This window comes from Myotis yumanensis, unplaced genomic scaffold (genome assembly GCF_028538775.1).
Source record: "Myotis yumanensis isolate MYYU_CA2020_CCGP unplaced genomic scaffold, mMyoYum1.0.hap1 SCAF_4, whole genome shotgun sequence".
NCBI classification, from domain to species: domain Eukaryota; kingdom Metazoa; phylum Chordata; class Mammalia; order Chiroptera; family Vespertilionidae; genus Myotis; species Myotis yumanensis.
The window spans coordinates 92,727,253-92,748,676 of NW_027223755.1; the positions used below are offsets into that span (position 1 = coordinate 92,727,253).

Sequence of the window (21,424 nt, forward strand, 5' to 3'; positions counted from 1 at the left end):
AGATGTTCTCATTCAACAAGCCACAAGCATTTACAAAACGCACGTCTTTCCATTGCCTTAGTAATTTTTTAAAAATTATCTTAGAAATAGCCCGTGGCATTTGATCCTTGAGACTAGCTGAGCATTGGTCTACAAATATTTTGAGCATGTACCATATATGAAGCATCATGCCTAGGTGCTGGGGGGATGCTAAGAGGGCGGGTAGCCCATTCCTGCCCTCAAGAATGTTGTAAGATCTGTTTCCATGGGACTTTACCATTGCCATTCCTTTAATACTATTTATCTAATGTTTGATGTTTTTGCACATTATAATAAGGAAATTAGGGAGATTTTTACTTACCACCTCAGCGCTTAATGTTAACTGCTTTCTCTTTTTGTTGTTTTAACTATTTCATCTCAGTTACCCATGTCCTTTACCTGTTGATCTCAGTCTTGGGGTTGATTTGTCAGTTTATGTAGGCCTGCCTGTTAGGTGGTGTGGGCAGTAACCCTTTGTTATATTTCTGTTTATTGTTTTCCTAGCTGGTTTATTATCATTTTTTATATAGCAGTTCTATATTTTTGTGTAATTAAATCTGTGGTTCTTTTTCTTTTTAAAATATGTGTTCTTTATTAATCTGAGAGAGAGAGAGAGCGAGAGAGAGGGAGGGAGAGAGAGAGAAACATCAATAGGTTGCCTCCCATATGCACCCTGACTGGGGACTGAGCCCTCAACTTGGGCATGTGCCCTAATCATGAATCCAACCTGTCACCTCTCAGTGCTCAGGATTGAGCCACACCAGCCAAGGCTGTGGTTTCTTTTCTTTTTTTCTAATATATTTTTATTGATTTCAGAGAGGAGGGGAAAGGGAGAAGTAGAAACAACAATGATGAGAGAGAATCATTGATTGGCTGCCTCCTGTACTCACCACACTGGGGATCGAGCCTGCAACCAGGCATGTGCCCTAACCGGGAATTGAATCGTGACCTCCTGGTTAATAGGTCCTTGCTCCACCGCGGAGCCACACTGGCCGAATTGTGAATTTTTTTCTTTCTTGATTAAAAAATATTTTTTTTTGCTGGGTCAGTGTGACTCAGTGGTTGAGCATTGACACATACACCAAGAGGTCACTGGTTGGATTCCTGGTCAGGGCACAAACCCAGGGTTGCAGGCTCAATCCCCAGCAGGGGGCTTGCAGGAGGAAGCCAATCAATGTTGATGTTTCTCTCTCATTGATGTTTCTCCCTCCCCATCCCCTCCCCCTCCCTCTCCTCCCCTCCCTTCTCTCCCCCTCCCTCTCCCCCTCCCCCTCCCTCTCCCCCTCCCCCTCCCTCTCTTCCTCCCCCTCCTTCTCCCTCTCCTCTTCCCCCTCCCCCTCCCTTCCCTCCTTCTCCCTCTCCCTGGTTGCTTACTTGATTTTTTTTTCCATCTTATTTCATTATTTGCTGTAAAAATGTTTTCTGGTAAAATGTTATATTCTTCTGTGGTTAGTGACTTCTTTTAAAAAAGAAAATTTGCAATAAATTGAAGTACTCTTCTTTTCATTCAACCTACAATAGGGGTGCAGTGCTGTTGGGAGTACAGCACTAGCTCGAGAACTGGCAGTGCCTGATCCTTACCCTTTGTCTGCCCTGGACAGAATCTGGAAACTCAAACAAAATATTTGACTTTTCTGTGTTTGAGATTGTCTCTCAAATTAGAGAGGGTGGAGAGGGTGGAGTTAAATGCTTGTTTTACGAAGTCACATCTGAGTGAAATACATCGGATTATGAATAAAGTAATAGTCTTAAAATAGCTTAATTAGAAAGCCACCTGGCTGAAAGCACTTTAAGTAAGTATTGTGTCTGTTTTCTTAAAAGCATCTACACCAGGTATTATGTAACTTGACCAACTAGTGGGCACAGGTGTTCCTCCTCCCTTTTCCTGTAGCACTCCATATCTGCTTCTCTGTACTTCATGGCGTCTTCACTATAGAACTGTCTGCATCTCTGTAGGTTGAATGAAAAGAATTTGTTCAGATAATATTTATTGAGTGCCTTGAAGCCAAAGTTTTGCCTTCTTACTCCTACAGCTTGATCAATGTTGTAACTGAGAGGTTGAATGACTGGCTAATAAAGGGCATTTTATCTTGAAATTGCTCAAATGAGAATGATTTTAGTAGTGGTACATTAAGTCATTTTGGGTCCCCTCGCACCACCACCACCACTTACCTCATGCCTGGCCTTTCAGGTTCCATAGATCAATTTGTAGGAATCATTTACAACAGAACTCTTTGGTGCCCCTGCCTGGTTCATTCTTCTTACTTTTTTCACTGGCTTCTCAGTGTCCCCTGACACTAAAATCCTAATTAATTGAATTGAAATTCACATGATACTTAAGTGTCACCTTGAAAATACACTATAACTGAACTAACAAGCAAAATAGAGACAGACTCATAGAGAGCAGGCAGGCAGCTTTGTGTGTGTGTGTGTGTGGGGGGGTGTTGAGGGGATGAGGATTGAGCAAAAAAGGCAAAAGAGGAAGAACTCATGGACACAGACAATAGTGTGTTTTTTGGGGGAAGGGGAGTGGGTGGAGGTGAAAGAGGAGGATGTAGGGGGGATAAATGGTGACGGAAAAAAAGAAATACACTAAACTATTAACTAAAGACAACATTTTCACTCCCTTCTAACACCCTTACGAATTTCTAAACTTAGTTGCCAAGGGAACTTTGTGGCATCAGTTTTCTAAGGAACGCCCTTTGGGAAATACTGTTGTAATGAATTTTTTAAAGAGGAATTTATTAGGGGGAAAAACTTATAATTCCAGTGTAGGGTCCCTCTGTGCCACCCGGTGGCATCTGATAGTGCTATGCTTTGCTGGTAGAATTGAGTCAGTATATATAAAATCGCCCTCCTCTATATCCTTATTCATAAATAAAGCTTTTTATACAACATCAAGAGGTCTGAAGGGTAGGATTTTCTTACCCTGTAGGTGACATTCTTAAAGGCATTTAAGAAACAAAGAACTGACATCTTAGGCAAGATTGATGCTGAAATTCATGGGCAATTGTTAAACCCAATGCCTGGTCCAAACTCTGAAGAGTTAGTCCCAGGGCCCTGGCAGGTTTGGCTCAGTGAATAGAGCATAGGCCCATGGACTGAAAAGTCATGGGTTCAATTCTGGTTAAGGGCATGTACCTCGGTTACAGGCTCGAACCCTAGTTGGGGTGCATTTGGGAGGTAACCAATGGATGTGTCTCTCTAACATCAATGTTTCTCTCTGTCTCTCCCCCTGCCTTTCACTCTCTCTGAAAATCAATGGAAAAATATCCTCCGGTGAGGATTAGCAACAACAACAACAAAAAAGGGACCCAGGAACCCAAGAAAATAAAGCAATTTCAGCATCAATCTTGCCTAAGATGTCAGTTTTCTTGGGCAACAGAATTGAACCCATGACTCTTCAGTCCATGGGCCTATGCTCTATTCACTGAGCCAAACCTGCCAGGGCCCTGGGTCTAACTCTTCAGAGTTTGGACCAGGCATTGGGTTTAACAATTGCCCATGAATGAAGATGGTTCTAGGATCCCTTGGTTTTCTCTGATAATCTCATAGTTGTCACTACACTCACTCATAGAAGGAAATCATTTTCTATCTGTCATGTCCTCTGGGTACTGATTAATGTACATTAGAATAAACATATTATGAATTTCATACTTTTGGCACCCATACTTAAAATTGACTTTTTAATATGTTGCTATTATTTTAGCAAGGTTGTCATCATATATCATAAAAGATGCTTTTATTCCCATTATTACATATCTCGTAAGTCTTGTAAATGCTGCTACATAAGAACTAAGGCCAAAAATGGATCTCCTCACACTTTAAGTTAGACTCAGAAGCATGACTTAATACTTCAACAAACATTTGAGGATCCACTATACTTACAGCTATAAAGATGAATAAAACTTGTTCCCTGACATCGGTAGTGCCACCAGCTAGTGTGGCCAATATGTAGGCTTGCCCATAGTATGAGTGTGGTGACAGGTCTATGACAAGCTTTGTTGGATCGTGGAGGTCAGTTGATTGGATTAGGTCAGGGAAGACTGCTCTGAGGAGTTGGCACTAGGGGTGTGGAGGGTTTCCCAGGAGAATGAGGGGTTAGCCTTCAGGTAAGTGTGTTAACACATTTTGTACCGCTCAGGAGTTTTCTCGTGTTTCGCACGCCGTCTGTTAAGGACCGCTCACGAGTGTTCTCGTTTTTCACACCCATGGAAAAAGGAGCGAATCTAGATACTTATGTAAATTTTGTTTGGTCCCTTTTCATTGAGGAAAATGTTTTACGCAGTACCATACGTTAAAAAAGTACTAGGAACTTTAATTGTTTAATTGTTTTTGTAAATAAAAATGTTATAATTATTGAAAAACAACACCTAAAGTGCATTATGATGATTTAAATAACGTGCAGTTTGCCCAAAAACGTGCAGTCCCTGGCGTATGTCTTAGAGATTTCTGTGTGGTACGCAATGTGTTAAGAACTAGAGAGAAAGCCGAAACCGGTTTGGCTCAGTGGATAGAGCGTCGGCCTGCGGACTGAAAGGTCCCAGGTTCGATTCCGGTCAAGGGCATGTACCTGGGTTGCGGGCACATCCCCAGTAGGAGATGTGCAGGAGGCAGCTGATCGATGTTTCTCTCTCATCGATGTTTCTAACTCTCTATCTCTCTCCCTTCCTCTCTGTAAAAAATCAATAAAATATATTTAAAAAAAAAAAAAGAACTAGAGAGAGAGGAAGATATAAGGAATTGGAGAAAGCAAAAGTTGTGTAGGAAGCTCAGAACCAAATTTAGTGGTCTTTGTATATATTTTGATTCCTTGAATCCATGTATCTAAAAAAAATCATACCATCTTGTGCAGCCGGCATGGTTCAGTGGTTGAACGTTGACCTATGAACCAGGAGGTCTCGGTTCCTGACCAGGGCACATGCTCAGGTTGTGGGCTCAATCCCCAGTGGAGGTTGTGCAGGAGGCAGCCGATAGATGATTCTCTCTCATCATTGATGTTTCTTTCTCTCCCTCTCCCTTCTTCTCTGAAATCAATAAAAATATGTTGTTGTTGTTTTTTAAATTGTACCATCTTTCCTTTCTAATTGTTTTGTGATAATTTCTACCTTTTTAAGTTGTCCTGTTTTAGAGTGTGTATGTGTTGATCCTATTTCTTCTAGGTTTTCTGTTTGTTTTGAAGCTGTGATAAGACTCATAGATGATGAACCACAAAAATCTTGAAACACTCTTATATAACAAGGTCACAAGCTTATGGTGAATCAACTGTGCAGACCGACCCAGTCCTGACCTCTGTCTGACCACTTTTTATGTAAAGTTGAACATGCTCAGCTGACTCTGGACTGAGCCCTTTCATGAGTCAAGCACTTTGCTTGGATGATTCGGTCTTCACTGCCACTCTTTGCAGTAGGAACTGTTAGCTCAGTGTTATTATCTCAGGTGAGGAAACTGAGGCTCTGAAGAGATTGCTTATTGACTCGCGGTGACTGTGGTAGGCAGAATAATAGCTCCTCAAAGATGTCCACATTCTAATCATCAGAACCTGTGACTATGTTATGTTACGTGGCAAGGGGGAATTTGAGGTTGCAAATGGAATTGGGTTGCTAGTCATCTGATCTTGAGAAAGGGAGTTTATCCTGGAGTATCCAATATAATCAGAAGGATGCTTAAAAGTGGAATCAAGAGCTAAAGCATAATGTCCAAGTGGTACACTGAGAAGGACTTGTCTGGCCATTATTGGCTTTGAAGATGGATGGGAGCCACAAACCAAGAAATGCAGGTAAACTGTAGAAGCTGGAAAAGGCAAGGAGATGGAGTCTCCTTAAGGAACTTGCCCAGCTGACACCTTGATTTTATTTCACTGAGGCCCATTTTAGACTTTTGATCTCCAGAACTGTAAGATAAATTTATGGTGTTCTAAGCTACTAAGTTTGTGGTAATTTTTTATAGCAGAAATAGCAAATTAATATAGTCAGATACCATAGAAGAGGAGCTGAGATGAGCCCAGGACCAAGTTACTCCACTTATTGCTGTACTTCTGGGATGAGGCAGGTGGTACAATATGCTGATTTTTACCTCCTGGCCTTGTCCATGATACTGCTTTAAATATAGTGCCTTTCGCTAATATTTCCTGTCTAATTTTCAAAGCATAACTGAAGGCCTATAGGATTGATAAATATTGTCTAGCTAGGATGATATCGGGCACACTGTGGACATGAAATGAAGATTTTCATATCACTGGTCCCCTTCTTGGAACTTCTGCACTAGTTGGCTGTCTCCTACTTAGCACTTAGCATTGTTTTCTTATTTTCCCTTGGATTTCAGTGGTATCTTCCTAACAAGAAGTTCCAATAGGCAGTAACAAATCATTTTAGTGGCAAGTATCCTGTGTGACCAGGACCCACTCAGTCACCCCTTCTCACTTCAGATCCCATCTGTAAGATAAGGGAGTCTTGTCCTAGTTGCCTCTGAAGGACACTTCAACTTGAAAAATGCATTGGCTTGTTTTTGTAGGTCTGCAAGCTAAGAATTGTTTTTATATTTGTAAAGGGTTGTTTTGAGGTGAACATGTGACTCCATGCTGGACGATAAAGAACAGCCTAAAAGGGAGTGTAGGAGGCATTTCTAAGCAGATATGTTTCTTTTATGAAATCATTCCTTCAACAAGGATGTTAAAGAAAGGAATTTAATTGAAATACATACAAGGGATGTATTCTAACTGATCATTTTAATATTGTGCTTTGGTTAAATGGGACCGGCTGGTGTGAGGGTATTTAGTTTACTTTCATAGTAGTATATGTGCCAGTGCATATTTAGCTCTCTAGTCTATGTTCCCCTAAGATAATGTAGTTGGAACTGATTTCTCTTCCCCTCCTCCCTAACTCAAAAGAAATAAAAAAAAAATCACAACTAAGGACTTACATGTTTACTTAGGGGTTAGCAGTATTTTGGCAAGCACCAGAATATGCATATTGTATTTATGGTGCCCAAATGCCAGATTTTTTTTCCAGGTAATTGCTTTGTGCTTTATATTAAGAATTTTGAAAATATACACATCCCAAAGCTGAATTTCTAGGGGGAAATGCAAGTAATCGGCTAGTTCATATATTAAAAACAAACATCTCTAATCTATTACATTTCTTTCAAGGCTTTTTAATTTTGGTAATGTATTTATCATTGGAAATGCGTGAGTCATTATCCACTGAGTGACTGAGTCACTATGTAAGTGCTAAGTAACATTGGAGAAGTTGTTGTTACCTGTTATATAATCCTATCATTTTCTTTTTTCTTCCTTGTCCAAAACCTTGGAAAGAAGAGTGGGAAAGCAGAAGTTAATAAAATGGCAGAGTATAGAGTAAAATGAGGACTCTTTCCAGGATGGAAGGTACCATATTACAGGTTTGCCTTTTGGAATGTCACTATTTCCCAGAGTAAAGAAGTGAGAGAAATTCCCCCAGGAAATATATGACTTCCTAGCCATACTGATTAAAAGCCATGTGATGTAATCCAGTGGTATTTAGCTTTGAAGTATACCATGATTTATTTGTTAGTAGTTATTTTCATGAGGGTTTTTCCTGACCTGATATCCCATTTCATTTCAATGATCGTGGAGAGACTGGCTCACACAGAAGTCTTCTAGAGAGCAGATGGCCAGTCCTGATGTGAAAATTTCCACATTGTTCACTCAGGCATTCTGTTTATTCTTTCAGTGTCCTTAGGTACCTTACTTTGTGGTACAGCAAGTACTGCTTACTTTAGGCCTCTAAGAGAGAATTTATTTCAGAAGCTGAGCACTTTATACCTAGAGCCACCAGGTCTGGAGGGCCCCCTCCCCCTTTATCTGAAGAGAGAGGGGGTTGGAGGGGTTTTCTCCCTCCAAATTTGAGAAATTTTGTCTTATGTATCCTTCTTAGATAATTGCCCATTATTCAGACTTACTGGCCTACTGGATTCATTATTTCAGCCTAATTTTCTTCCTGAGTTAAATGAATCTTGCTTTTTCATCATTACTACCCGGGCATTGTCCAAATATAGCATGAACCATGTAGATATTTTAAATTTTTTGGTGGCTGAATTAAAATTTAAGGAAAAATAGGTGAAACTAATTTAATAATATAGTTTATTTAACTCAGTGTGTCCCAATTATTATTTCAACATGTATTAATATGAAAACTATTGAGTTACTTTATATTCTTTTTTTTTAACCAAGTCTTTTATACTTTTACACTTAACAACACATATCAATTCAGATGCTAAATTTTTATTGGAAATACTTGATCTGTATTTAGATTTCATGAAATTTATAGTTGAAAAAGTCATTTGCATACCCAAGTGGTTGTAAACCCAAGTGGTTGTAAACATACATAAAAGTTTCCAATGACTGTGTTGAATATCACTTTAAAATTAAAATAATTAAAATCAGCCCTGGCTAGTGTGTCTCCATTGGTTGGAGCATCTTTCTGTACACCGAAAGGTTTTAGGTTCGATTCCCGGTTAGGGCACATACTTGGGTTGGAGGTTCAGTTCCTGGTCAAGCTTGTACAGGAGGCAACTGGTTGTTGATGTTTCTCTCCCTCTCTCTCTGCCTTCCTCTCTCAAACCAATAAACATATCCTTGTTGTTAAAAAAAAATAAAATAAAGCTAAAAATTTAGTTTCCAGGTTGCTCATATTTCAAGTGCTCACTAGCCACATTTAGCTAGTGGCTACCAATATAGGATGGTGCAGCTGTGGCACAGGCCTTATTATCCAAGTGTCCAGGGAAAAGCAATTGTTTCATAAGATACTGAGTCTACTGCAGGCATTTTCTTGTGTTGTTAGCATTTCAGAGTGTCTGGTAGTCTTTTACTTGGTGAGTGTGAGTTGTGTAGCTTTGCCTCTGGCAGGACCCTTCATTGTTAATTTTAAAGCACAGTTAAAAACATATTGTCTTTCCTAACAGAAGAAATTTATTTTATTCTTCCTGGAATGTTTGAAAATTTTAATATCTTGTCTCACCGAGGTAGTTCTTGCCTCAGAGTGTTTGTGCTTTACCTAATACTAAACTGAAGTTTTAATATTAAAAAATTGAATTAAAAAATTGAATTTGAGGCAAGTGGTTTTAAGCAGAATATAGTAGTCTGATGATAATGTATTATATAGAAAGCCAAAAACAAAAACCTTGATGCAAACCAGAGAGATCACAAGTGAGCCAGGTGAATTTGAGTGGAAAACAGATGGAATTTCAACTCAAGGTAAATGGTGACAGAGGAATATGAAAGGCACAAAAAGGTCAGTGGAATCTCTGCCTAGGGGAGTATGGGAAGAGGGATGGAGCATTCTGTTAGTGGCAGAGAAGAACCCCAACCTCATAAAAGATAGCAAAGGGTAAATCTGCGGAAGCACCAAAGTAGAGATTTAATGGATAAAGCAAGGCCATTTGTTACTCAAAGCACACAGTGAATCAGCATGAGTAGTGTTGGTTCTCTTGCCTGTATCCCCACCTGGTATCCCTGGGATGTGATGCAGTAGGCCTACATGGTGGCTAGGTGGGAAGTGGACATGGGCCCAAGGGCTCAACACTTTTCCCAGCAAGCAGCAGGCAAGCCAGTCTTCATGCTGAAGTCACTTTGACCTGCTTAGTTGCCTGAATGACCAGCTGCAGATACTGCTCAGAATCTAATAATTTTACCCAGATGTTTTTTTAAGATCCCATTATATTTTGCAGTGGTCTTTCTGACACCTTTCACTGGATGTTTAATAGAGACTTTAAACTGGCCAATTACCTGACTGAGTTTATTGAGATTTTTATTTTATTATTTTTGACTACTTGAATAGAATTATGCCACTGCTGGACCTTTTTTGTGAAAGGATGGGAGAGCATTTTTCTGAATATATTTTTTAAAAAATTATTTTAATCCCCACCCAACGATATATTTATTGATTTGAGAGAGAGAGAGAGAGAGAGAGAGAAACATCAATGTGGAAGAGAAACATTGGTTGCCTCCTGTACGCCCCCTCCTGAGTGGGGATCAAACCCGAACCCTTTTTTGGTGTACCAACTGATGCTCTAACCAACCAAGCCACCCTGCCAGACCTGAATTTATTTTTAATCAACAAATTCAGAGTCCTTAACTGAAATACTGAAGCTTCATTACTTTTCGGACAAAATTATTCAATTTTATAAATATCAAAAGACCCCTATTGTAAAAAGCCATAAGCTCTGCTTAACAGAGTATGTTCTGGCTATGGAGATGAGAAGTGTTATTTTCTTGCATCCTACTTACACTATGAACTTCCTCTGCTAATTCAGTTACTCCTTGTACATATGAAATGGCAAATTTAAGCTGCTTTCCATCAAGATGTCCCCGATACGCAGAGACTTAAATAGATGTGTGATTTTTATAAATTTCTCAATGTGAAAAAAATAAAGTTTTGAAATTGTAGCATGTTTGGGCATGATAAAATCTGTTTCGTTCTGTGCAGGCAAGCTCTCCATTCTTATTAATTAAATGGATTATTGAATGACCTCTTTCAACTTTTGGGTTGAGCTGTCACTTCTTATTCTTCTGATCCAATAAATCATGTTGGTGACTTTGGCAGACTAACTATCAAGTGAATTTCCTTACTGGCTGCTTTTTTCCTTCTTTTCTCTTTTTAGCTTTGGCTGTCCACCAAGATTCAATCCCCTCCTGGAGAGTGGTGTCCATTGGTTCTGCCAATTCATGTCCTATCTTAAGTCTTGCTTTTTCTTCTGACAGCTTTGGGATCTGAACTTTTATGACATGCTTTTTTAAATTTTGAACTAACTTTATACTTGCAGAAAAGTTGCCTAGAGAGTTCCCTAATTCCCTACCTTCACCTAGCCTCCCCCAATGTTAACATGTTATATAACCATTTGTGAAAACCAAGAAATTAACATTGGTACAGTATTATTAACTAAACTGCGGACCTTATTTGAATTTTGCCAGTGTTTTCATTAATGTCTGTTTTCTGTTCCCAAATCCAGTCTGGAATCCCACATCACATTTAATTATTTTTTCTCCCTAGTCTTCTGCACCCTGTGACAATTCCTTTCTTTCCTTATCTTTTATGACCTTGATACTTTTGCAAAATAGTGGTGATTGTTTATTTTATTGTTCAGATTGTTTCAGCTTTGGCCTTTAGGAGCATCTTGGGTTAGTTTCCATGTCCTTTGAATAAGTCCCTATCTTTTCATGTAATTTATACCCACGCATATGCATATATCTATAGTTGTGTGTGTTAAGAGCCATAAGTTTATACTGATACCACAGGGTTCATTTTAGGGGTCCCTTCTTAATACTAGTATATAACTTCTTTCTCTCTGCCCTGAGAGTCCTAGCTCTGGCGGTCTTTAGTTTTACGGTATCCAGTTAAGATACTGTTTCTGGTTACTCAGTTTTTTATCCCTAAGCCTTCACCCCTTCATTGTAGTTTGGTACATTTGTGATAAAGTTAGGTGTAATTTCTCGTGTTTGTATTCCACATTAGGTTTCCCCACATATGGGTTGGTTTAATGATTTGTTTCGTTTTTGAGCACGTGAAGGGTGTGAAACAAAGAGTCTGATATAAAAATGGTCTACTCAGAGGAGGGTCAGGCCACCTCATCCTTGTTCTCCAGTTTCTGTTCTTACTTCTTTGCCCCCCATCATATAAGGAACCAATCTCTGTACTTTCTGGTTTATTCTTCCTGTGTTTCTTTGGGTTTGTGCCATTTTAAACTCATCAGGTTTGTATTAAAGATTGTCCAGCATGGCATTAGGGACATAGTCATTTCTACTTCATTCTTGACAGCCGCTCCTCTGAAAGAAAAGACATCACTGCTTGTGCAGAAACCTCGTGTGTTTAGTACTGTAATGCTTTTTATTTTAGCTACTTAGGTATAATTTGGTAACTTTAAAATGTAACCAATATTGTATTGCTAATAAAGCAGAAAGTGGATAGGAAAAAAACGTATCTTTTCCTACACCATCTTATTCATCATCGAAATATTTAAGTCCATTTCTAATCATACAAGTCTTACATATACTCCTTGGGGAAAGAAAGAAAGCTTCACACATAAGGATAAAGTCCTTTTTGCTCTTCATCTCATATTCTTTGAGATACTTTTATACATTTCTGAACATGTGTGCCAGTAGGAAAAAAATACTGTTTTATAAATGTGAGGGCTCTTTTTGTTTGTTTTGGGTTTTTTTTTTTTTTTTAAAGAAAAGGTAAACGATCCTCCCTCAGCTTTTTCACTCACGTATGCCTTTAAACCTATGCATGTTTTATAGGTAGCCCTGCACCATTGCTTTTAACATCTGCAGAGTGTTTCTTGGTGCCTTTCCTCACCCGACTCTTAGTGCACATATGTGGATACTAAGAAGTGGAATTGCGGGGCTGTAGGCTATGTCCATGTGTCATTGTGATCAGTACAGCGTGTGTCATTGCTTTCCCTCGTGGTTGCCATTTTACCTTTTCTATCAGCATCCTATCAGAGTTATCATTTCTTTATTGATCATCGATACTTGATATTTCCTATCTCAAGTTCTGGACAATCTGAGGATAAAAGATGTTATTTTGTTTTAATTTGCTTTCCTTTGAAATAGTGAGATTGAATGTATTTTCATGTAATTATTAGTCTTTAACATTTTCTTTTCTGTGATTTGCTCATTTTCAAAAAAAATATATTTTATTGATTTTTTACAGAGAGGAAGGGAGAGGGATAGAGAGTTAGAAACATCGATGTGAGAGAGAAACATCGATCAGCTGCCTCCTGCACACTCCCCACCAGGGATGTGCCCGCAACCAAGGTACATGCCCTTGACCGGAATCGAACCTAGGACCCTTCAGTCCGCAGGCCGACGCTCTATCCACTTAGCCAAACCGGCCAGGGCTATTTGCTCATTTTTAACTTTTTTTTTTACTAATTTGTATGAAATTTTGTATGTGCTAGACTCATTCACTTATTGATCTCTTATAATATGCCCAAACACTGTTGTAGGTTCTGGGGTAACAGTAATAAATCAGGTTTCTAATTTCATAGAACTTAAGAAGTTAGATTTTAAAAAAATCTAAATAAGTTAGTAAAATTATATAGATGTTAGTAAGTGCTATTAAAAATAGGGTAATGGTAGAGAGAGTGCCTGAGTAAGGAAGGAGCCCAGTTTTCCCATACAGACTTTATCCTCTGATTATTTGCCCTGAGGTGGGATGGTCAGAGAAGGCTTCTCAAAGAAGGTGCAGTCGGAACTGAAACCTAAATGAGAAGAAGGGGCTAGCCATGGAAGTGTCCAGACAGAGAGAGCAGCATATGCCTGGGCTCTAAGGTGGGGCTGGTGAGTGAGGGGCAGCATAAAATGAAGTCAGATCAGCACAGATGGACAGAAGCAGTGGAGGTGATCGTCAGAGTGTTACTCAGGAGTAGGCGAGAGGTCTGTATCAGGAGGAGGTTTCTTAGCTCCTCTTCCGTTCCTGTCAGGCTAGGTGACCAAAAAGGGCTTTGCTCTGGGGAATTTGTGCGTCTAGACTTGATCATTGGGTTTTGTGGTTGTTTTAAGGCATAGGCCTTTTCTTTAATAAAGGAAAATTTTCTGTTTCAGATTACCTAGGAACAGTACGATTTGGGGTTATCACAAATAAACATCTTGCGAAACTGGTATCCTTAGTACACTCTGGAAGTGTGTATTTACATAGACATTTCAACACATCACTTGTAAGTATTTTGAAATCACGTTTCTATTAGTGCAGTGGTTCTTAACCTTATTTAGGTCACATACTTCTTTGAGAATTGGATAAAATATGTGGACACTCTCCCTAGGAAAGTGCACATGAATTTATATGCAAATTGAGAGTTCTTACAATCCCACTCTAGGGCCCATGCCCTTGGTTAAGAACCCATGCATTAGAGGGCTCTTGAATTTAAAATTTAGAAATTCTTTGTTTATATTCTTAGGTTTTGGGACAGCCTTGTTAGTTTTCCTTCTTGGATGAAATTACAGAACTATTCTGTTGGGGAATTGTTACTCTGGGCCCATGTTCTCAGAGGTTAAGCTTCCATTGGGTGATGTTCTTTGTTCATTGGTTCCATTTTTCGATAAAGAGTAGCAATATGGCATGCTTTTCTCCTTAGCTGATACAATGAATTTTGAAGTTCTTGTCAAGTCATAGTGAGAAGTTGATGACTTCTCACCTCCATTGTTGTCTTTGTTTCCTGATTTCATTTGCTTTTGGTGGACCAACCTCAACTCAGCTATTTCTGAACTTTTGACCTGTATCCTGCTAGTCCTGTGCTTCTGCTCTATTTATTGTTGCTTCCTTGGTCCCAATATTGAGAGTTTACTTCTCTTAAATATTTTCTATTTCTAACTTCATTGATAGTATCAGTGACTTAAAGGTCGAGTGAAGACCAGTAGTCTCTCTGTACCCACCTTGGCTCAGCAGACAAATCTTGTGCCTTGTAGGTACAGGTCGGCAGCACTCTCCAGGGGACCCCTCCTTGGTTGCCAGTCACCCCAGCTTCTGCATATTTCTAGTAGACCACATGTTGTGCTTTCCTTCTTGCAATTTATATCCCAAAATATCAAATGTATTTTCTAAATAGAAATGTTTATTACGATGTTTATGTTATTTTAAACTCTCATCGTCCTACTTTGAGAATCACTGCTGTGATTATCTCTCCTCCACACACCCACTCTCCTTGCGCCCGTCTAAGCTTCTTTTAACTCCAACTGCTTTTGCTGTCTATCATTTTTCTTCATCTGTCTTTCATAACATGCTATATAGCCAACATATATCATATTTATAATAAAGAGTACTGAGGAAGAAATTAAAATAGATGGAGAAAAGAAAATAGGACTGTGAGAATGACACTGAAAAATATATTGGGTTTCCTGCATCCATTCCATAGATTAAAGTTGGTTGGTTGATTTACCAGCAGAATTCCTTTTATCAAATGAAATGTCACAATACTAGTATTTTAAAAAATAAATGCAATGGACATCTTTGTTATGAATCTATTTAAGTCTGTTGTTTTGGGGGTGGCAGGGTATAAAATACCTCATTGTGTGGAACCCTCCAAAGTACTTTTGTGTAAGTTTTGTTTCAAACTTACTGATATATATTATTGGAATTTCAAAAATAATTCTATATTGACACACTTGGGTTGTTGTAGGAAAACAAAGCAAAATAAGCATCTCTTTCCTTCATTCTGTACACATAAAGTGTGATTCGTGGCCTTATGCAAGTTCTAGGTCATTTATGGATTCATTCAAATATTTGTTGAATTTCAGCTCTGTGTCAGTGTTCTTCTTAGCCACTTGGGCTATAGATGAGCAAAACAGATACAGATTGTGTCCTAATGGAAGGTTCATTCCTGCCCTTATGAGCCAGCCTTTGAGGGACAAGGTGAAAATTTAAATGAACCATGACTCCATAATTTCTGTTCCCTTAGATAGTCACTGATCCTTTTATAAAATAGCCCAATAACACTAATAGCTCCCCTTTATAAGGTGGTAGAGGTCCCTGTTGCCAGCAGCAGGCAGGGAGAATTATTTATTGATCGATGAATCTGTCTAATGGGAAAAAGAAAAATCACACGATATGAAAGTCACCTCTTGCAACTGCTTTTGCTTTTTCCAGCCACTTGTGAGGAAATGCTCTGCCTGGAGAAGTAGAGCCAGGTTTTAACTGCACGGGCAGGGGTAGGTCGTGTGGCAGCTCTAGGCCTCATTTTCCTCACCGGTGAAGTGGTAGGGTTAATTGGTTCTCTTGAGGACAGTGCTGCTGTGCTTTGATCCTGCCTGCCTTTTATCTCGTGTTTGTCCTTCACAGGTCTTTCCCAGGGAGGTCATCAACTACACAGCTGAGAACATCTGCAAGTGGGCCTTAGAAAACCAAGAGACACTCCTTCGATGGCTGCGGCCACATGGTGGAAAGAGTCTCCTGCTGAATAATGAACTGAAGAAAGGACCAGCCCTTTTTTTATTTATTCCTTTTAATCCCTTAGCCAAAAGTCATCCTTTAATAGATGAGGTAAGAGTCCTAATGTTAAAGGTATCTCATAAGGAGTAGGAAAATCTCCATCCCTGGGACTTCTTTCATTGCATGTTCAGAATAATTTCCACGAGTAGCTGAGTGGTTGCCAGGAGTGGCAGTTGTGTTCCTACGGTTACTCCTTTCTCCTGTAAAGGGGCAGGAGAGCCATGCCTAGGATAGGATCCACCAAAGCCTCTCTGGCCACATTTACTGACAGCTGCTCAGGTCTGGGTGAGTCGGAGGGGACAGGGAGACCAAACCATGCCTCCCCAGAGAAGGACCATATGTCCCTTCCTTTGATGACTAATGTCAGGGAGTGGGATGGACAGCAACACAGGCAGGGTTTAGTATGGCCTAGGACAGTGGTTCTCAACCTTCCTAATGCCGCGACCCTTTAATACAGTTCCTCATGTTGTGGTGACCCTCAATTTCATTGTTAGAAATTGAACATAATTAAAGCATAGTGATTAATCACAAAACAATATGTAATTATATATGTGTTTTCCGATGGTCTTAGGGGACCCCTGTGAAAGGGTCGTTCGACCCCCAAAGGGGTCGCAACCCGCAGGTTGAGAACCACTGGCCTAGGAGATGCTAGTGTCATGGGGGCCGGCCAGACTGCTGGCCCTTGCCATCTTCAGCTCAAGAGCCAGGAGCAATACTGCTGACATTGGGATCCCTTATTTTTCTAAACCTTTCTCTTAGGCAGATAGCCAGAGTCTGCCCCTCCCTCCTGCCTTTCTGCTTCATCTGGTGTACTCACTTTGGGTGTGAGTTTATTTCATACATGGATCATTTGGAGCCACTTAGAGAGCAATAACAATCAGCAAAGAGCACCTGGGATTGCTAAATTGGATTTACTGGGTTTTTTTTTTTTCTTCCCTCAAGGATCCCTTAATTTGGTCAAAACCAATTTCAGACAGCCAGTTTACCACTGGCCAGGTTAACCAGACACTGCCTGTCCCCAGCCTGTCCGCGTTAGCCTAATGGTGTGCCTAGAGGGAATGGGAGGCAGGGTTCTTGTCCAGCCAGACCCTTCACTTTGTTTAAGTTATTATCCCTGCAGGGGGACATTCTCAATGTTCGCTGCTATCCTGGTTTAGAGGAAGAAAGGAGAAATGAAGTAGCTTTGTTTCTGCTTTGATTAAGGAGGATTTGAAGTCTTAAGACTTAATTTCTTTAGAAAATCTCCACTACACATTTTACTAGTATGACATGAGACACTCTTCCGAGTTATTAGACCTTTACTGCATCTAATATTAAGAGCTTTAAAACTTTGTAGAAAAGGAGGGGTTTTCAAGCAAGATGTGGGTTTTTACTTTAACTTTTAAACTTTCCTTCTGGAGAATTTTATTTTGTCTAGTTTGGGCATGCAAGGGTCCTGGGTGGGTGGTATTTTGTAGAGCCTACTTCTCTGTTTAGGAGGTTGTGGTTGGATTTAGACACCTGGTGTAAGGACTCTTCCCTTCTAGCCCTTTGCTCCTGGCTGAATGTCTCTCCCCATCTCCGCTGACTCGTTTGTCTATGGCTAGGCCTTCTGTTTATTACACTTTTGCCTATGGCTCCTTTCCGCAGGGTTCATAGTGTCCTTGCAAGGTGAATGGATTCCCTTAACCTGTGTGGTTAAAGTTGCTGAAAACCAAGTGGCATCTTAGCAGTATTGGGAATTACTTAGCAAGTAAAATTTAGGAGATGTTTACTGAGCACCATGTCAGGGAACCACAGGGGAGAAAGTTGGAAAAGATACAGGCTTGGTCTCATGGTCTCAGGGGCTTGTCCAATAGGGGAGCAAGAGCCTGCTTATAATTCAAGGCAGAGGAAGGTCTGCCCCAGGATTTGAAGGATAGAAGGCTGTGTCCCAGGAAGCTGGGGACTGGGCAAAGGAGAGGTTGGGAGAGGCTGTGGGAGGGACAAGTATTTGAGACAGACCTCCTTTAGTGGCCAGGGTCTTAATGGATTGAGAGAAATTTATGGGAAGGAACAGCTTGAGCAAAGACACAGGGCTGGGGAAGTTGCAGCAGTTTTAGGTTTTAGAAAATAGTACAAGTTGCCTGACTTTCATAAATGGCTGATTGGAGAAGACCCCAAAAAAACCTTTGGAAGAAGGCCCTTAGGTGCTTCTTGGAGGACTTTAGCATTCATCATAGCTATCAAAGTCTCACTGACAGTGTAGAAATGTCAGGAGAGCTGTGTGTTACTATTATTAAAGTTTTCCTGGTAGCAGTGTTCCATAAAAGAGAAGAATAGTAAGATCCTGAACTTGGATGCTGGTGGTGGGATGGGAAGGGGGTAATGCCAGGGAAATAGTGACACATTGACCAGAAGTAGGAAGGGAGGGAGGAATGAACACACTTCACAGGGTGAGTTCTAAACTCATTGGCTCCTCAAACACAAAATAGTTTAAGCCTTAATCCTTATTTTTCCATTACCACCTTTAGGCCTAATTTTGGGCAGACAGCTGAGGAAGCTTACATTGTGAGAAGAATGAGGTAATCGTGGAATGAGGGTAGTAGAGTTGGGGGCTTGCCAAGCAAGGAAGTTTGGAGCAGCTGTAGTGGGCAACGTGATGGGGGTCAGTAAGATGGCCATGTGGTGGCCACACTGTGAGGCCCAGTCCAGGACCAGGCAGCTGCTCCCACACACATACCCACTCTCCCCACAGGAGAGCACAGCCTGTACTGCATACAGCATCAGGCCATGACCCCTGGGTCACTAGAGTCTAGAGAGGTCATAAAACATCTCAGTGTGCTTATCAAGAGATGCTTCCCGCAGCCAGCAGAGTCTCTGTGACTTGTTTTCAGCTCTCACAGCCCTGCTTTGAAGCATTCATAGCCTGTGAGTTTGGTGAGCAAAGGTGGTTATGTTGTTCAGATTTACCAATTTCTCTGATTAAAGAAATGGAATGAAGCAGTTACAGTGCAAACAAACTTATTTGCCAAAATTTCCTTATTAGTTCACATGAAATTAAATATGGCATCAAGTGATTTACATATGGGACGTAACTTGAGCTACAGTTTTCAAAACTGCCTGTTATATAAAAGGAATATAGGCCTGGTTGGTGTAGCTCAGTGATCAGAGTGTTGCCCCCCCACACCGAAGGGTCTCGAATTTGATTCCCAGTCAAGGGCATGTACCTGAGTTGCAGGTTTGATCTTTGGCCTGGGTCTGGGCGTAAGTGGAAAGCAACCAATCAATGTCTTTCTCCCTCCCTCCCTCCCACTGTCTCTAAAAATCAATGGGAAACATATCCTAGGGTCAAGAATATAAAAAAAAGGAATATAAAAGTAAAAACTGGCTCACTTTACAGGAGAAAAATAAAAATTCCTCATTCTTCAAGAGCATTACTCTATACAGAATAGTTTCTTCAATTAAAAATATCCTTGATATGGCTGCTTTGTGAGAAAAAGAATGAAAGATGAGAGAAAAAAGACTTTTTAAGGAATTTTGCTGTATTTAATATACTCCTACTTGGACCTTTTGTAAAAGACTGCAGTAAATACTTGAGTTGGGGGGGGCATGGGTAGGAGTGGTAATGTACTATTGTGTCTTTGAATATTAAGCAGTACCAAGATGGGGCCAGAGGGCAGCTGTGCTCTTAATGGATTGTAGAGGCCTGACCTTACTAGTATAATATTCTGTCAGAGTCTTAATCCAAAAAGGGCTGAGAGGCTTATGTTATGTTATGGGGAAGAAACAAAACACTGGATATCATCTAAAATGACCTTTCTTTTGTGCCCAAGAACTATTTATTCAAACTATTTTTCTGTACAAATGCCTATGTCTTGGATTAACTCTCTCTATAAATATGTTATTAAATTTAGAGGTTTTTTGAAATTGGAAAAGCACTCATTAAATGGCCTTCACACACATTTAATGAAAAATAATCCTGAGTGGCTTATTCTTTTAACTGACTGGCAAGATTTGATCCAAGTTAGCATATGATTCTATTTTAGAGAGTAAATATATTTTGGAATATGACTTGCTCGTCTTTCTTTTGAAACTGGGGTGAGTGATGGGTGGTGAAAGTTACTTAGTTTGGAAATGGAAGAGTCTTGGAATGAAATGTAAATCTAAATGGCTAATATCCGAGGGCTGACTAGGAAATGGGAGCATGTAAGTGCCACTTGTTCAACAGGTATTTATTGATCATTGTTTTGTGCCTGGCTCTCTACTAGGCTCTGCAGATAGCAGGATAAATCAAGTGTGGTTTGTGCCCATGAGGATTCATAGCTTGGGAAGAGGGGCATCTCAGCAGACACTTATGAGATACTTTGGAAAGGGCTCTGGAACCCTGAAGATGCAGAACCCAACTCTTCTGGGGTGGGGATGGGGATAGCTTTACGGAAGCAGCCACCCTGTCCTGGGTCTTGGGGATGGCATTGAGGTTTGTCAGATGGAGTAGGTCCCAACCAGGCCTCTAAAGGCATGGCATTGTGAATGGGCCTGGCATGGTCTAAAGAGGGTGGGGTGACACTGGAAAGGCATATGCAGGCCAGATTGTATTAGATTTTTTTGCTACAGGTAATAGGAGCCATTGAATGCCATTTTCCAGAGGAGTCTCATGCTTAAGGCAGTATTTTTAAAAATAAGTGGTGCCCCCCAGCGGCTCAGGTGGCAGCAGGCCTCAGGCGTGCTCCTCTGTTCCTCTAGACAGCGTGAAGTTTGGTGAGGTCGCCCTGCAGCCCCCTGAGTTGACCGCCAAACCCAGGAAGAGCATGAGCACGGGCCAGCCTGGCAAGAAATCACTGATGTTATGCTTTTGAGCCCTGGCAGTGTGTCCTGGCCTCCATCCACCTCCATGACCCGGATCATGGTGGAGGAGAGAGAACGGGCTGTGCAGGCCTACAGGACGATAAAGAAGCTGCAGTGGCAGTAGCAGGGGCCTCAGTCATCCCACCTCCCTCCCAGGAAGAAGACCTGCCTTTGAGAGACTACCTGCACTGGGTGGGGGTGAGGGGCAGGGGGTCCCCAGATCAAAGTCCTTTCCCTGGACGCACCCCCGGACACAGCCTGGTGCTCCAGCTCCCGAGTTCGGGAAAGGGCTCCAGTCTTTTTTTTTTTTTTTTTAAATATATTTTATTGAATTTTTACAGAGAGGAAGGGAGAGACATAGAGAGTTAGAAACATCGATGAGAGAGAAACGTCAATCAACTGCCTCCTGCACATCTCCCACTGGGGATGTGCCGGCAACCCAGGTACATGCCCTTGACCGGAATCGAACCTGGGACCCTTGAGTCCGCAGGCCGACGCTCTATCCACTGAGCCAAACCGGTTTCGGCAGGGCTCTAGTCTTTGCTCTAATTTTTTCCTCCCTAAAGACCACTCTTTCAAGCGACACCATCCGCCAGGCCCATCCCACCGTACATCATCTGTGCCGAGCCCCTATAGAA

The 21,424-nt window shown here is 40.8% G+C and overlaps 1 protein-coding gene across 2 annotated transcripts in view; it reads left to right on the plus strand.

Annotated features, from left to right (window-relative positions):
* TXNDC11 (thioredoxin domain containing 11) overlaps window positions 1–21,424 on the plus strand; it is a 72,995-nt gene that overhangs the window by 32,742 nt on the left and 18,829 nt on the right. For both annotated transcript variants that reach the window (XM_070412969.1, XM_070412970.1), the window contains 2 exons: window positions 13,601–13,713; window positions 15,831–16,031. In XM_070412969.1, coding sequence (XP_070269070.1) covers window positions 13,601–13,713; window positions 15,831–16,031 — 314 coding nt within the window. The remainder of the gene's footprint in view (window positions 1–13,600; window positions 13,714–15,830; window positions 16,032–21,424) is intronic.